Source organism: Lineus longissimus, chromosome 13 (genome assembly GCF_910592395.1).
Source record: "Lineus longissimus chromosome 13, tnLinLong1.2, whole genome shotgun sequence".
Classification (NCBI taxonomy): domain Eukaryota; kingdom Metazoa; phylum Nemertea; class Pilidiophora; order Heteronemertea; family Lineidae; genus Lineus; species Lineus longissimus.
In genome coordinates, this window is record NC_088320.1 from 16749236 (window position 1) to 16764806 (window position 15571).

The window sequence follows — 15571 nt, forward strand, 5'->3', positions numbered from 1 at the left end:
CTAACCCTAACCCTAACCCTAACCCTAACCCTAACCCTAACCCTAACCCTAACCCTAACCCTAACCCTAACCCTAACCCTAACCCTAACCCTAACCCTAACCCTAACCCTAACCCTAACCCTAACCCTAACCCTAACCCTAACCCTAACCCTAACCCTAACCCTAACCCTAACCCTAACCCTAACCCTAACCCTAACCCTAACCCTAACCCTAACCCTAACCCTAACCCTAACCCTAACCCTAACCCTAAACCCTACCCTAACCCTAACCCTAACCCTAACCCTAACCCTAACCCTAACCCCTAACCCTAACCCTAACCCTAACCCTAACCCTAACCCTAACCCTAACCCTAACCCTAACCTAACCCTAACCCTAACCCTAACCCCTAACCCTAACCCTAACCCTAACCCTACCCTAACCCTAACCCTAACCCTAACCCTAACCCTAACCCTAACCCTAACCCTAACCCTAACCCTAACCCTAACCCTAACCCTAACCCTAACCCTAACCCTAACCCTAACCCTAACCCTAACCTAACCCTAACCCTAACCCTAACCCTAACCCTAACCCTAACCCTAACCCTAACCCTAACCCTAACCCTAACCCTAACCCTAACCCTAACCCTAACCCTAACCCTAACCCTAACCCTAACCCTAACCCTAACCCTAACCCTAACCCTAACCCTAACCCTAACCCTAACCCTAACCCTAACCCTAACCCTAACCCTAACCCTAACCCTAACCCTAACCCTAACCCTAACCCTAACCCTAACCCTAACCCTAACCCTAACCCTAACCCTAACCCTAACCCTAACCCTAACCCTAACCCTAACCCTAACCCTAACCCTAACCCTAACCCTAACCCTAACCCTAACCCTAACCCTAACCCTAACCCTAACCCTAACCCTAACCCTAACCCTAACCCTAACCCTAACCCTAACCCTAACCCTAACCCTAACCCTAACCCTAACCCTAACCCTAACCCTAACCCTAACCCTAACCCTAACCCTAACCCTAACCCTAACCCTAACCCTAACCCTAACCCTAACCCTAACCCTAACCCTAACCCTAACCCTAACCCTAACCCTAACCCTAACCCTAACCCTAACCCTAACCCTAACCCTAACCCTAACCCTAACCCTAACCCTAACCCTAACCCTAACCCTAACCCTAACCCTAACCCTAACCCTAACCCTAACCCTAACCCTAACCCTAACCCTAACCCTAACCCTAACCCTAACCCTAACCCTAACCCTAACCCTAACCCTAACCCTAACCCTAACCCTAACCCTAACCCTAACCCTAACCCTAACCCTAACCCTAACCCTAACCCTAACCCTAACCCTAACCCTAACCCTAACCCTAACCCTAACCCTAACCCTAACCCTAACCCTAACCCTAACCCTAACCCTAACCCTAACCCTAGCCCTAACCCTAGGGCAACTAACCCTAGGGCAACTAACCCTAGGGCAACTAACCCTAGGGCAACTAACCCTAGGGCAACTAACCCTAGGGCAACTAACCCTAGGGCAACTAACCCTAGGGCAACTAACCCTAGGGCAACTAACCCTAGGGCAACTAACCCTAGGGCAACTAACCCTAGGGCAACTAACCCTAGGGCAACTAACCCTAGGGCAACTAACCCTAGGGCAACTAACCCTAGGGCAACTAACCCTAGGGCAACTAACCCTAGGGCAACTAACCCTAGGGCAACTAACCCTAGGGCAACTAACCCTAGGGCAACTAACCCTAGGGCAACTAACCCTAGGGCAACTAACCCTAGGGCAACTAACCCTAGGGCAACTAACCCTAGGGCAACTAACCCTAGGGCAACTAACCCTAGGGCAACTAACCCTAGGGCAACTAACCCTAGGGCAACTAACCCTAGGGCAACTAACCCTAGGGCAACTAACCCTAGGGCAACTAACCCTAGGGCAACTAACCCTAGGGCAACTAACCCTAGGGCAACTAACCCTAGGGCAACTAACCCTAGGGCAACTAACCCTAGGGCAACTAACCCTAGGGCAACTAACCCTAGGGCAACTAACCCTAGGGCAACTAACCCTAGGGCAACTAACCCTAGGGCAACTAACCCTAGGGCAACTAACCCTAGGGCAACTAACCCTAGGGCAACTAACCCTAGGGCAACTAACCCTAGGGCAACTAACCCTAGGGCAACTAACCCTAGGGCAACTAACCCTAGGGCAACTAACCCTAGGGCAACTAACCCTAGGGCAACTAACCCTAGGGCAACTAACCCTAGGGCAACTAACCCTAGGGCAACTAACCCTAGGGCAACTAACCCTAGGGCAACTAACCCTAGGGCAACTAACCCTAGGGCAACTAACCCTAGGGCAACTAACCCTAGGGCAACTAACCCTAGGGCAACTAACCCTAGGGCAACTAACCCTAGGGCAACTAACCCTAGGGCAACTAACCCTAGGGCAACTAACCCTAGGGCAACTAACCCTAGGGCAACTAACCCTAGGGCAACTAACCCTAGGGCAACTAACCCTAGGGCAACTAACCCTAGGGCAACTAACCCTAGGGCAACTAACCCTAGGGCAACTAACCCTAGGGCAACTAACCCTAGGGCAACTAACCCTAGGGCAACTAACCCTAGGGCAACTAACCCTAGGGCAACTAACCCTAGGGCAACTAACCCTAGGGCAACTAACCCTAGGGCAACTAACCCTAGGGCAACTAACCCTAGGGCAACTAACCCTAGGGCAACTAACCCTAGGGCAACTAACCCTAGGGCAACTAACCCTAGGGCAACTAACCCTAGGGCAACTAACCCTAGGGCAACTAACCCTAGGGCAACTAACCCTAGGGCAACTAACCCTAGGGCAACTAACCCTAGGGCAACTAACCCTAGGGCAACTAACCCTAGGGCAACTAACCCTAGGGCAACTAACCCTAGGGCAACTAACCCTAGGGCAACTAACCCTAGGGCAACTAACCCTAGGGCAACTAACCCTAGGGCAACTAACCCTAGGGCAACTAACCCTAGGGCAACTAACCCTAGGGCAACTAACCCTAGGGCAACTAACCCTAGGGCAACTAACCCTAGGGCAACTAACCCTAGGGCAACTAACCCTAGGGCAACTAACCCTAGGGCAACTAACCCTAGGGCAACTAACCCTAGGGCAACTAACCCTAGGGCAACTAACCCTAGGGCAACTAACCCTAGGGCAACTAACCCTAGGGCAACTAACCCTAGGGCAACTAACCCTAGGGCAACTAACCCTAGGGCAACTAACCCTAGGGCAACTAACCCTAGGGCAACTAACCCTAGGGCAACTAACCCTAGGGCAACTAACCCTAGGGCAACTAACCCTAGGGCAACTAACCCTAGGGCAACTAACCCTAGGGCAACTAACCCTAGGGCAACTAACCCTAGGGCAACTAACCCTAGGGCAACTAACCCTAGGGCAACTAACCCTAGGGCAACTAACCCTAGGGCAACTAACCCTAGGGCAACTAACCCTAGGGCAACTAACCCTAGGGCAACTAACCCTAGGGCAACTAACCCTAGGGCAACTAACCCTAGGGCAACTAACCCTAGGGCAACTAACCCTAGGGCAACTAACCCTAGGGCAACTAACCCTAGGGCAACTAACCCTAGGGCAACTAACCCTAGGGCAACTAACCCTAGGGCAACTAACCCTAGGGCAACTAACCCTAGGGCAACTAACCCTAGGGCAACTAACCCTAGGGCAACTAACCCTAGGGCAACTAACCCTAGGGCAACTAACCCTAGGGCAACTAACCCTAGGGCAACTAACCCTAGGGCAACTAACCCTAGGGCAACTAACCCTAGGGCAACTAACCCTAGGGCAACTAACCCTAGGGCAACTAACCCTAGGGCAACTAACCCTAGGGCAACTAACCCTAGGGCAACTAACCCTAGGGCAACTAACCCTAGGGCAACTAACCCTAGGGCAACTAACCCTAGGGCAACTAACCCTAGGGCAACTAACCCTAGGGCAACTAACCCTAGGGCAACTAACCCTAGGGCAACTAACCCTAGGGCAACTAACCCTAGGGCAACTAACCCTAGGGCAACTAACCCTAGGGCAACTAACCCTAGGGCAACTAACCCTAGGGCAACTAACCCTAGGGCAACTAACCCTAGGGCAACTAACCCTAGGGCAACTAACCCTAGGGCAACTAACCCTAGGGCAACTAACCCTAGGGCAACTAACCCTAGGGCAACTAACCCTAGGGCAACTAACCCTAGGGCAACTAACCCTAGGGCAACTAACCCTAGGGCAACTAACCCTAGGGCAACTAACCCTAGGGCAACTAACCCTAGGGCAACTAACCCTAGGGCAACTAACCCTAGGGCAACTAACCCTAGGGCAACTAACCCTAGGGCAACTAACCCTAGGGCAACTAACCCTAGGGCAACTAACCCTAGGGCAACTAACCCTAGGGCAACTAACCCTAGGGCAACTAACCCTAGGGCAACTAACCCTAGGGCAACTAACCCTAGGGCAACTAACCCTAGGGCAACTAACCCTAGGGCAACTAACCCTAGGGCAACTAACCCTAGGGCAACTAACCCTAGGGCAACTAACCCTAGGGCAACTAACCCTAGGGCAACTAACCCTAGGGCAACTAACCCTAGGGCAACTAACCCTAGGGCAACTAACCCTAGGGCAACTAACCCTAGGGCAACTAACCCTAGGGCAACTAACCCTAGGGCAACTAACCCTAGGGCAACTAACCCTAGGGCAACTAACCCTAGGGCAACTAACCCTAGGGCAACTAACCCTAGGGCAACTAACCCTAGGGCAACTAACCCTAGGGCAACTAACCCTAGGGCAACTAACCCTAGGGCAACTAACCCTAGGGCAACTAACCCTAGGGCAACTAACCCTAGGGCAACTAACCCTAGGGCAACTAACCCTAGGGCAACTAACCCTAGGGCAACTAACCCTAGGGCAACTAACCCTAGGGCAACTAACCCTAGGGCAACTAACCCTAGGGCAACTAACCCTAGGGCAACTAACCCTAGGGCAACTAACCCTAGGGCAACTAACCCTAGGGCAACTAACCCTAGGGCAACTAACCCTAGGGCAACTAACCCTAGGGCAACTAACCCTAGGGCAACTAACCCTAGGGCAACTAACCCTAGGGCAACTAACCCTAGGGCAACTAACCCTAGGGCAACTAACCCTAGGGCAACTAACCCTAGGGCAACTAACCCTAGGGCAACTAACCCTAGGGCAACTAACCCTAGGGCAACTAACCCTAGGGCAACTAACCCTAGGGCAACTAACCCTAGGGCAACTAACCCTAGGGCAACTAACCCTAGGGCAACTAACCCTAGGGCAACTAACCCTAGGGCAACTAACCCTAGGGCAACTAACCCTAGGGCAACTAACCCTAGGGCAACTAACCCTAGGGCAACTAACCCTAGGGCAACTAACCCTAGGGCAACTAACCCTAGGGCAACTAACCCTAGGGCAACTAACCCTAGGGCAACTAACCCTAGGGCAACTAACCCTAGGGCAACTAACCCTAGGGCAACTAACCCTAGGGCAACTAACCCTAGGGCAACTAACCCTAGGGCAACTAACCCTAGGGCAACTAACCCTAGGGCAACTAACCCTAGGGCAACTAACCCTAGGGCAACTGTTAGTGGCTTGGGGTTAGTCGCCTTAGGGTTAGTGGCCTTAGTGTTAGTGGTCTTAGGGTAAGTGGCCTTAGGGCTTGTTGTTTTAGGGTTAGTGGCCTCAGGGTAAGTTGCCTTAGGGTTAGTGGCCTTAGGGTAAGTGGCCTTATGGTTAGTTGCCTTAGGGTTAGTTGCCTTAGAGTTAGTTTCCTTAGGGTTAATGGCCTTAGGGTTAATGGCCTTAGGGTTAGTGGCCTTAGGGTTAGTGGCGTTAGGGTAAGTGCCTTTAGGGTTAGTGGCCTTAGGGTTAGTGGCCTTAGGGTTAGTTGCCTTAGGGTTAGTGGCTTTAGGGTTAGTGGCCTTAGTGTTAGTGGCCTTAGGGTTAGTGGACTGAGGGTAAATGGCCTTAGGGTTAGTGGCGTTAGGGTAAGTGCCTTTAGGGTTAGTGGCCTTAGGGTTTGTGGCCTTAGGGTTAGTTGCCTTAGTGTTAGTGGCTTTAGGGTTAGTGGCTTTAGGGTTAGTGGCTTCAGGGTTAGTAGCTTCAGGTTTAGTAGCTTGAGGGTTAGTAGCTTTAGGGTAAGTAGCTTTAGGGTTAGTAGCTTTAGGGTTAGTCGATGTGATGTCCTAGACTGGTTGTGACCATTGTCTTCCCTCGTTCAGGCGGAGACAACAAGTCGATGTGATGTCCTAGACTTGTTGGGACCATTGTCTTCCATCTTTCAGGCAGAGACATCAAGTCGGTGTTATGTCCTAGACTGGGTAGACCATTGATTTCTATACTTCAGTTGGAGACATCAAATCGGTGTGATGTCCAAGACTGGTTGTGATCATTGTCTTCCATCGTTCAGGCGGGGACATCAAGTCAGTGTAATGTCCTGGACTGGTTGTGACCCTTGTCTTCCATCGTTCAGGCGGAGACATCAAGTCAGTGTGATGTCCAAGACTGGTTGTGACCATTGTCTTCCATCGTTCAGGCGGAGACATTAAGTCAGTGTGACGTCTTAGACTGGTTGCGACCATTGTCTTCCAACGTTCAGGTGGAGACATCAAGTCAGTGTGACGTCTTAGACTGGTTGCGACCATTGTCTTCCATCGTTCAGGATGAGACATCAAGTCGGTGTGATGTCCTAGACTGGTTGTGACCATTGTCTTCCATCGTTCAGGCGGAGACATCAAGTCAGTGTGATGTGCTAGACTGGTTGTGACCATTGTCTTCCATCGTTCAGGCGGAGACATCAAGTCAGTGTGATGTTTTAGACTGGTTGTGACCATTGTCTTCCATCGTTCAGGTGGAGACATCAACTCGGTGTGATGTCCTAGACTGGTTGTGACCATTGTCTTCCATCGTTCAGGCGGAGACATCAAGTCAGTGTGATGTGCTAGACTGGTTGTGACCATTGTCTTCCATCGTTCAGGTGGAGACATCAAGTCGGTGTGATGTCCTAGACTGGTTGTGACCATTGTCTTCCATCGTTCAGGCGGAGACATCAAGTCAGTGTGATGTGCTAGACTGGTTGTGACCATTGTCTTCCATCGTTCAGGCGGAGACATCAAGTCAGTGTGATGTCCAAGACTGGTTGTGACCATTGTCTTCCATCCTTCAGGCAGAGACATCAGGTCGGTGTGATGTCCTAGCCTGGTTGTGACCATTGTCTTCCATCGTTCAGGCAGAGACATCAAGTCGGTGTGATGTCCTAGCCTGGTTGTGACCATTGTCTCCCATCGTTCAGGTGGAGACATCAAGTCGGTGTGATGTCCTAGCCTGGTTGTGACCACTGTCTTCCATCGTTCAGGCAGAGACATCAAGTCGGTGTGATGTCCTAGCCTGGTTGTGACCATTGTCTTCCATCGTTCAGGCGGAGATCAAGTCGGTGTGATGTCCTAGACTGGTTGTGACCATTGTCTTCCATCGTTCAGAGCGACACATCAAGTCAGTGTGATGTCCTAGACTGGGTAGACCATTGATTTCCATCCTTAAGTCGGAGACATCAAATCGGTGTGATCAATATTTCTATAGATATTTCTAAATATATATCGTATGTATATAGCTCGGTGATTTTATTGAAAATGTTTGCAGTTGATTTAAATGTATGAATGGTTTAAAAACAAAATTTTTAGAAGCGAGGTCAACAGGGTCAAAAGAAATAATTTTTGGCGCCAATAATGTCGGCAATGGCAGATTTGAATTAAGATTCGAGTCGATTCTTTTGGAAGCCAAAAGTGTGGATGCACAGGGCAATTGCATTTAGAAAGCTCCGCCGACTGATAGTCAAACCATTCCCTGGAGTGCTCGAAAACCTGGAATCACTGTGTACTTCAGCTTGAAAAGTTCGCGGGTGAAGGGGTTTTCTTCATGATGATATTGATAATGATAATAATGATGATGGTTTAAGAGCGCTGGCGGACCCAGGAATTGGAAGAAGAGGGAGTGTGCACTGCATTTCTCATCAAAATTGCGACGACGACGACGACGACGACGAGTAATGGGAGTATCTCAATCAATGGAGATTTTTGAGAGGATATTCACTTACTTTTAAATGTAATCTGCTCAGTGATGTTCTTTGTTTTGATGTAAGAATCTTGATTGGCAACGAATATCCAGCCAGACTCCTCAACTCCCCAACCATATTTACCAGCCCACTGAAGTGCTACTGGTTCTGAAATAAAGACAAAACAGAATATAAGTTCAATGTCTAATGTATGCAACAGCATGACGACGATGACGACGACGACGACAGTTTTTGGTGATGTTAGTTCATTTTGAGCACAAAAAAGTGAAAAAAATGTTTGTACTTCTTCATCACTCAGTCAGTTGAAAATTTTTCAAAAATTTCAAAATCCAACAATTTTTGGGACTGCAGTTTTTGGTGATATTGGTTCATTTTAAGGGAAAAAAAAGTGAGACGACGAAAGACGAAAGTCAAAAGACGAAGACGACGAAGATGAAGACGACGAAAGACAAAGACGACGAAAGACGAAAGACGAAGACAACGAAAGACGACGAAAGACAAAGACGACGAAGGACGAAGACGATGAAAGACAAAGACGACGAAAGACCAAGACACCGAAAGACGAAGACGACGAAGGACGAAGACGACGAAAGACGACGAAAGACGACGAAAGACGAAGACAACGAAAGACCAAGACACCGAAAGACGAAGACACCGAAAGACGAAGACGACGAAGGTCGAAGACGACGAAAGACGACAACGACGAAAGACAAAGACGACGAAAGACGAAGACGACGAAAGACGAAGACGACGAAAGACGACGAAAGACGAAGACGACGACGACGACGAAAGACGAAGACGACGAAAGACGAAGACGACGAAAGACGAAGACGACGAAAGACGAAGACGACGAAAGACGAAGACAACGAAAGACGGAGACGACGAAAGACGAAGACGACAAAAGACGACGAAAGACGAAGACGACGACGACGAAAGACGAAGACGACGAAAGACGAAGACGACGAAAGTGATGAAAGACGAAGACGACGACGACGAAAGACGAAGACGACGAAAGACGAAGACGACGACTGTAGTTTTTCAAAATTAAAAACATTTGGGGACTGCAGTTTTTGGTGATGTGTGTGCATTTTGAGGAAAACAAATTTTGTAAAGAAAAAAATTAGAAATTGTTTCATCACTCAAGTCAGTTGAAAATTTTTCAAAAATTTCAAAATCAAACATATTTTGGGACTGCAGTTTTTGGTGATATAGGTGCATTTTGAGGAAAAAAAACCGACGACGGACGACGACGACGACGACGACGACGACTGCAGTTTTTCAAAATTTTCAAAATCCAAAAAATTTGGGGACTGTATTTTTTTGTGATGTTGGTTCATTTTGAGCAAAAATAATTTTTTGTAAAGAAAAAAATTTTTGCACTTACAAATTTTTTCATCACTCAAGTCAGTTGAAAATTTTTCAAAAATTTCAAAATCAAAAATATTTTGAGACTGCAGTTTTTGGTGATGTAGGTGCATTTTGAGGGGAAACAAAAGCGACGACGGACGACCACGACCACGACCACGACGACCACGACCACGACGTCGACGAAGAATGGGAGTATCTCAATCAATGGAGATTTTTGAGAGGATATTCACTTACCTTTTAATGTAATCTGCTCAGTGATGTTCTTTGTTTTGATGTAAGAATCTTGATTGGCAACGAATATCCAGCCAGACTCCTCAACTTTCCAACCATATTTACCAGCCCACTGAAGTGCCACTGGTTCTGAAATTGAGACAACACAGAATCATGGATGAAAATCAAAATCATGGATGAAAAATAGAAAGAACACCTTTTAAAAAAAAAGAAAAATAAATTCGCCGGGATTCGAACCCGTGACCACCCAATCTAAAGCGCAGCGCTCTAACCGCTAAGCTATCAGGGCGTTCATGATTGACGTGAGATATTCGGCAATCTGAAGACAGGCCTTAGGGTACGCGCCATGATTGTGGCTGAGTCACGCTGGCGAAATTGGGTGCAAATAGTTCCAAGGTAACCGTATAACTCAATATTTCAATAGATATTTCTAAATATATATCGTATGTATATAGCTCTGTGATTTTATTGAAAATGTTTGCAGTTGATTTAAATGTATGAATGGTTTAAAAAACAAAATTTTGTAAAAGCGAGGTCAACAGGGTCAAAAGAAATAATTTTTGGCGCCAATGATGTCGGCAATGGCAGATTTGAATTAAGAATAGAGTCGATTCTTTTGGAAGCCATTCAAGGTGTCTCAATGACAGTAGGATGTTCTCTTCAAAGGGTGAGATGTACTGGATGAGGAGCTAGCTATTCATGGTGTCTCAAAGCGGTAGGATGTTCTCTTCAAAGGCTGAGATATGCTGGATGAGGAGCTAGCTATTCAAGGTGTATCAAAGACAATAGGTTGTTCTCTTCAAAGGGTGAGATGTCCTGGACGAGAAGCTAGATATTCATGGTGTCTCAAAGACAGTAAGATGTTCTCTTCAAAGGGTGAGATGTACTGGATAAGGAGCTAGCTATTCATGGTGTCTCGAAGACAGTAGGTTGTTCTCTTCAAAGGGTGAGATATACTGGATGAGGAGCTAGTTATTCATGGTGTCTCAAAGACAGTAAGATGTTCTCTTCAAAGGGTGAGATATACTGGATGAGGAGCTAGTTATTCATGGTGTCTCAAAGACAATAGGTTGTTCTCTTCAAAGGGTGAGATGTACTGGATGAGGAGCTAGCTATTCATGGTGTCTCAAAGACAGTAGGTTGTTCTCTTCAAAGGGTGAGATATACTGGATGAGGAGCTAGCTATTCATGGTGTCTCAAAGACAGTAAGTTGTTCTCTTCAAAGGGTGAGATGTACTGGATGAGGAGCTAGTTATTCATGGTGTCTCAAAGATAGTAGGATGTTCTCTTCAAAGGGTGAGATGTACTGGATGAGGAGCTAGCTATTCATGGTGTCTCAAAGACAGTAGGTTGTTCTCTTCAAAGGGTGAGATGTCCTGGATGAAGAGCTAGCTATTGAAGGTGTCTCAAAGACAGTAAGATGTTCTCTTCAAAGGGTGAGATGTACTGGATGAGGAGCTAGCTATTCATGGTGTCTCAAAGACAGTAGGTTGTTCTCTTCAAAGGGTGAGATATGCTGGATGAGGAGCTAGCTATTCAAGGTGTCTCAAAGACAGTAAGATGTTCTCTTCAAAGGGTGAGATATGCTGGATGAGGAGCTAGCTATTCATGGTGTCTCAAAGACAGTAAGATGTTCTCTTCAAAGGGTGAGATATGCTGGATGAGGAGCTAGCTATTCAAGGTGTCTCAAAGACAGTAGGTTGTTCTCTTCAAAGGGTGAGATGTCCTGGATGAAGAGCTTGCTATTGAAGGTGTCTCAAAGATAGTAAGTTGTTCTCTTCAAAGGGTGAGATGTACTCGGTGAGGAGCTTGCTATTGAAGGTGTCTCAAAGATAGTAAGTTGTTCTCTTCAAAGAGTGAGATGTACTGGATGAGGAGCTTGCTATTCAAGGTGTCTCAAAGATAGTAGGTTGTTCTCTGCAAAGGATGAGATACTCTGGTTGAGGAGCTTGCTATTCGGTGTATCAAAGACAGTAGGATGCTCTCTTTAAAGGGTGAGATGTCCTGGATGAGGAGCTAGCTATTCAAGGTGTATCAAAGACAGTAGGATGTTCTCTTCAAAGGGTGAGATGTACTGGATGAGGAGCTAGCTATTTAAGGTGTCACAAAGACAGTAGGATGTTCTCTTCAAAGGTTGAGATGTACTGGATGAGGAGCTAGCTATTCAAGGCGTCTCAAAGACAATAGGTTGTCCTTTTGAAAGGATGAGATGTACTGGATGAAGAGCTTGCTATTCAAGGTGTATCAAAGGCAGTAGGATGTTCTCTTCGAAGGCCGAGATGGAATGGATGTGGAGCTCCCTATTCAGGTTGTCTCAAAGACAATAGGTTGTTCTCTCCAGAGAGTGAGATGTACTTGATGAGAAGCTAGCGATTAAAGGTGTCTCAAAGACAGTAGGATGTTCTCTTCAAAGGCTGAGATGTACTGGATGAGGAGCTAGCTATTCAAGGTGTCTCAAAGACAATAGGTTGTTCTCTTCAAAGGGTGAGATGTGCTGGATGAGGAGCTAGCTATTCAAGGTGTCTCAAAGACAGTAGGTTGTTCTCTTCAAAGGCTGAGATATGCTGGATGAGGAGCTAGCTATTCAAGGTGTCTCAAAGACATTAGGTTGTTCTCTTCAAAGGGTGAGATGTACTGGATGAGGAGCTAGCTATTCAAGGTGTCTCAAAGACAGTAGGATGTTCTCTTCAAAGGGTGAGATGTACTGGATGAGGAGCTAGCTATTCAAGGTGTCTCAAAGACAATAGGATGTTCTCTTCAAAGGGTGAGATGTACTGGATGAGGAGCTAGCTATTCATGGTGTCTCAAAGACAGTAGGTTGTTCTCTTCAAAGGGTGAGATATGCTGGATGAGGAGCTAGCTATTCAAGGTGTCTCAAAGACAGTAAGATGTTCTCTTCAAAGGGTGAGATATGCTGGATGAGGAGCTAGCTATTCATGGTGTCTCAAAGACAGTAAGATGTTCTCTTCAAAGGGTGAGATATGCTGGATGAGGAGCTAGCTATTCAAGGTGTCTCAAAGACAGTAGGTTGTTCTCTTCAAAGGGTGAGATGTCCTGGATGAAGAGCTTGCTATTGAAGGTGTCTCAAAGATAGTAAGTTGTTCTCTTCAAAGGGTGAGATGTACTCGGTGAGGAGCTTGCTATTGAAGGTGTCTCAAAGATAGTAAGTTGTTCTCTTCAAAGGGTGAGATGTACTGGATGAGGAGCTTGCTATTCAAGGTGTCTCAAAGATAGTAGGTTGTTCTCTGCAAAGGATGATATACTCTGGTTGAGGAGCTTGCTATTTGGTGTATCAAAGACAGTAGGATGCTCTCTTTAAAGGGTGAGATGTCCTGGATGAGGAGCTAGCTATTCAAGGTGTATCAAAGACAGTAGGATGTTCTCTTCAAAGGGTGAGATGTACTGGATGAGGAGCTAGCTATTTAAGGTGTCACAAAGACAGTAGGATGTTCTCTTCAAAGCTTGAGATGTACTGGATGAGGAGCTAGCTATTCAAGGCGTCTCAAAGACAATAGGTTGTCCTCTTGAAAGGATGAGATGTACTGGATGAAGAGCTTGCTATTCAAGGTGTATCAAAGGCAGTAGGATGTTCTCTTCAAAGGCCGAGATGGAATGGATGTGGAGCTCCCTATTCAGGTTGTCTCAAAGACAATAGGTTGTTCTCTCCAGAGAGTGAGATGTACTTGATGAGAAGCTAGCTATTAAAGGTGTCTCAAAGACAGTAGGATGTTCTCTTCAAAGGCTGAGATGTACTGGATGAGGAGCTAGCTATTCATGGTGTCTCAAAGACAGTAGGTTGGTCTCTTCAAAGGGTGAGATGTGCTGGATGAGGAGCTAGCTATTCAAGGTGTCTCAAAGAGAGTAGGATGTTCTCTTCAAAGGGTGAGATGTACTGGAAGAGGATCTTGCTATTCAAGGTGTCTCAAAGACAATAGGTTGTTCTCTTCAAGGGGTGAGATGTACTGGATGAGGAGCTAGCTATTCAAGGTGTCTCAAAGACAGTAGGTTGTTCTCTTCAAAGGGTGAGATGTACTGGATGAGGAGCTAGCTATTCAATGTGTCTCAAAGACAGTAGGTTGTTCTCTTCAAAGGGTGAGATGTACTGGATGAGGAGCTAGCTATTCAAGGTGTCTCAAAGACAGTAGGTTGTTCTCTTCAAAGGGTGAGATGTACTGGATGAGGAGCTAGCTATTCAAGGTGTCTCAAAGACAGTAGGTTGTTCTCTTCAAAGGGTGAGATGTACTGGATGAGGAGCTAGCTATTCAAGGTGTCTCAAAGACAGTAGGATGTTCTCTTCAAAGGGTGAGATGTACTGGATGAGGATCTTGCTATTCAAGGTGTCTCAAAGACAGTAGGATGTTCTCTTCAAAGGGTGAGATATGCTGGATGAGGAGCTAGCTATTCAAGGTGTCTCAAAGACAGTAGGATGTTCTCTTCAAAGGGTGAGATGTACTGGATGAGGATCTTGCTATTCAAGGTGTCTCAAAGACAGTAGGATGTTCTCTTCAAAGGGTGAGATATGCTGGATGAGGAGCTAGCTATTCAAGGTGTCTCAAAGACAGTAGGATGTTCTCTTCAAAGGGTGAGATGTACTGGATGAGGATCTTGCTATTCAAGGTGTCTCAAAGACAATAGGATGTTCTCTTCAAAGGGTGAGATATGCTGGATGAGGAGCTAGCTATTCATGGTGTCTCAAAGACAGTAGGATGTTCTCTTCAAAGGGTGAGATGTACTGGATGAGGATCTTGCTATTCAAGGTGTCTCAAAGACAATAGGATGTTCTCTTCAAAGGGTGAGATATGCTGGATGAGGAGCTAGCTATTCATGGTGTCTCAAAGACAATAGGATGTTCTCTTCAAAGGGTGAGATGTACTGGATGAGGATCTTGCTATTCAAGGTGTCTCAAAGACAATAGGATGTTCTCTTCAAAGGGTGAGATGTACTGGATGAGGAGCTTGCTATTCAAGGTGCATCAAAGAGAGTAGGTTGTTCTCTTCAAAGGGTGAGATGTACTGGATGAGGAGCTAGCTATTCATGGTGTCTCAAAGACAGTAGGATGTTCTCTTCAAAGGGTGAGATGTACTGGATGAGGATCTTGCTATTCAAGGTGTCTCAAAGACAGTAGGATGTTCTCTTCAAAGGGTGAGGTGTACTGGATAAGGAGCTAGCTATTCAAGGTGTATCAAAGACTGTAGGTTGTTCTCTTCAAAGGGTGAGATGTACTGGATGAGGATCTTGCTATTGAAGGTGTCTCAAAGACAGTAGGATGTTCTCTTCAAAGGGTGAGATATGCTGGATGAGGAGCTAGCTATTCAAGGTGTCTCAAAGACAGTAGGATGTTCTCTTCAAAGGGTGAGATATACTGGATGAAGAGCTAGCTATTCAAGGTGTCTCAAAAACAGTAGGATGTTCTCTTCAAAGGGTGAGATATGCTGGATGAGGAGCTAGCTATTCAAGGTGTCTCAAAGACAGTAGGTTGTTCTCTTCAAAGGGTGAGATGTACTGGATGAGGATCTTGCTATTCAAGGTGTCTCAAAGACAGTAGGATGTTCTCTTCAAAGGGTGAGATGTACTGGATGAGGAGCTAGCTATTCAAGGTGTGTCAAAGACAATAGGTTGTTCTCTTCAAAGGGTGAGATGTACTGGATGAGGATCTTGCTATTCAAGGTGTCTCAAAGACAGTAGGATGTTCTCTTCAAAGGGTGAGATGTACTGGATGAGGAGCTAGCTATTCAAGGTGTATCAAAGACAATAGGTTGTTCTCTTCAAAGGGTGAGATGTACTGGATGAGGATCTTGCTATTCAAGGTGTCTCAAAGACAGTAGGATGTTCTCTTCAAA

General features: G+C 46.6%; 1 protein-coding gene across 1 annotated transcript in view; it reads left to right on the forward strand.

The window, feature by feature from the left end:
* Nucleotides 1–6556, forward strand: part of LOC135497738 (uncharacterized) — an 8993-nt gene extending 2437 nt beyond the window's left edge. The window contains exon 2 of the mRNA XM_064787571.1: nt 6534–6556. Coding sequence (XP_064643641.1) covers nt 6534–6556 — 23 coding nt within the window. The remainder of the gene's footprint in view (nt 1–6533) is intronic.
* The last annotated feature ends 9015 nt before the right edge of the window (nt 6557–15571 follow it).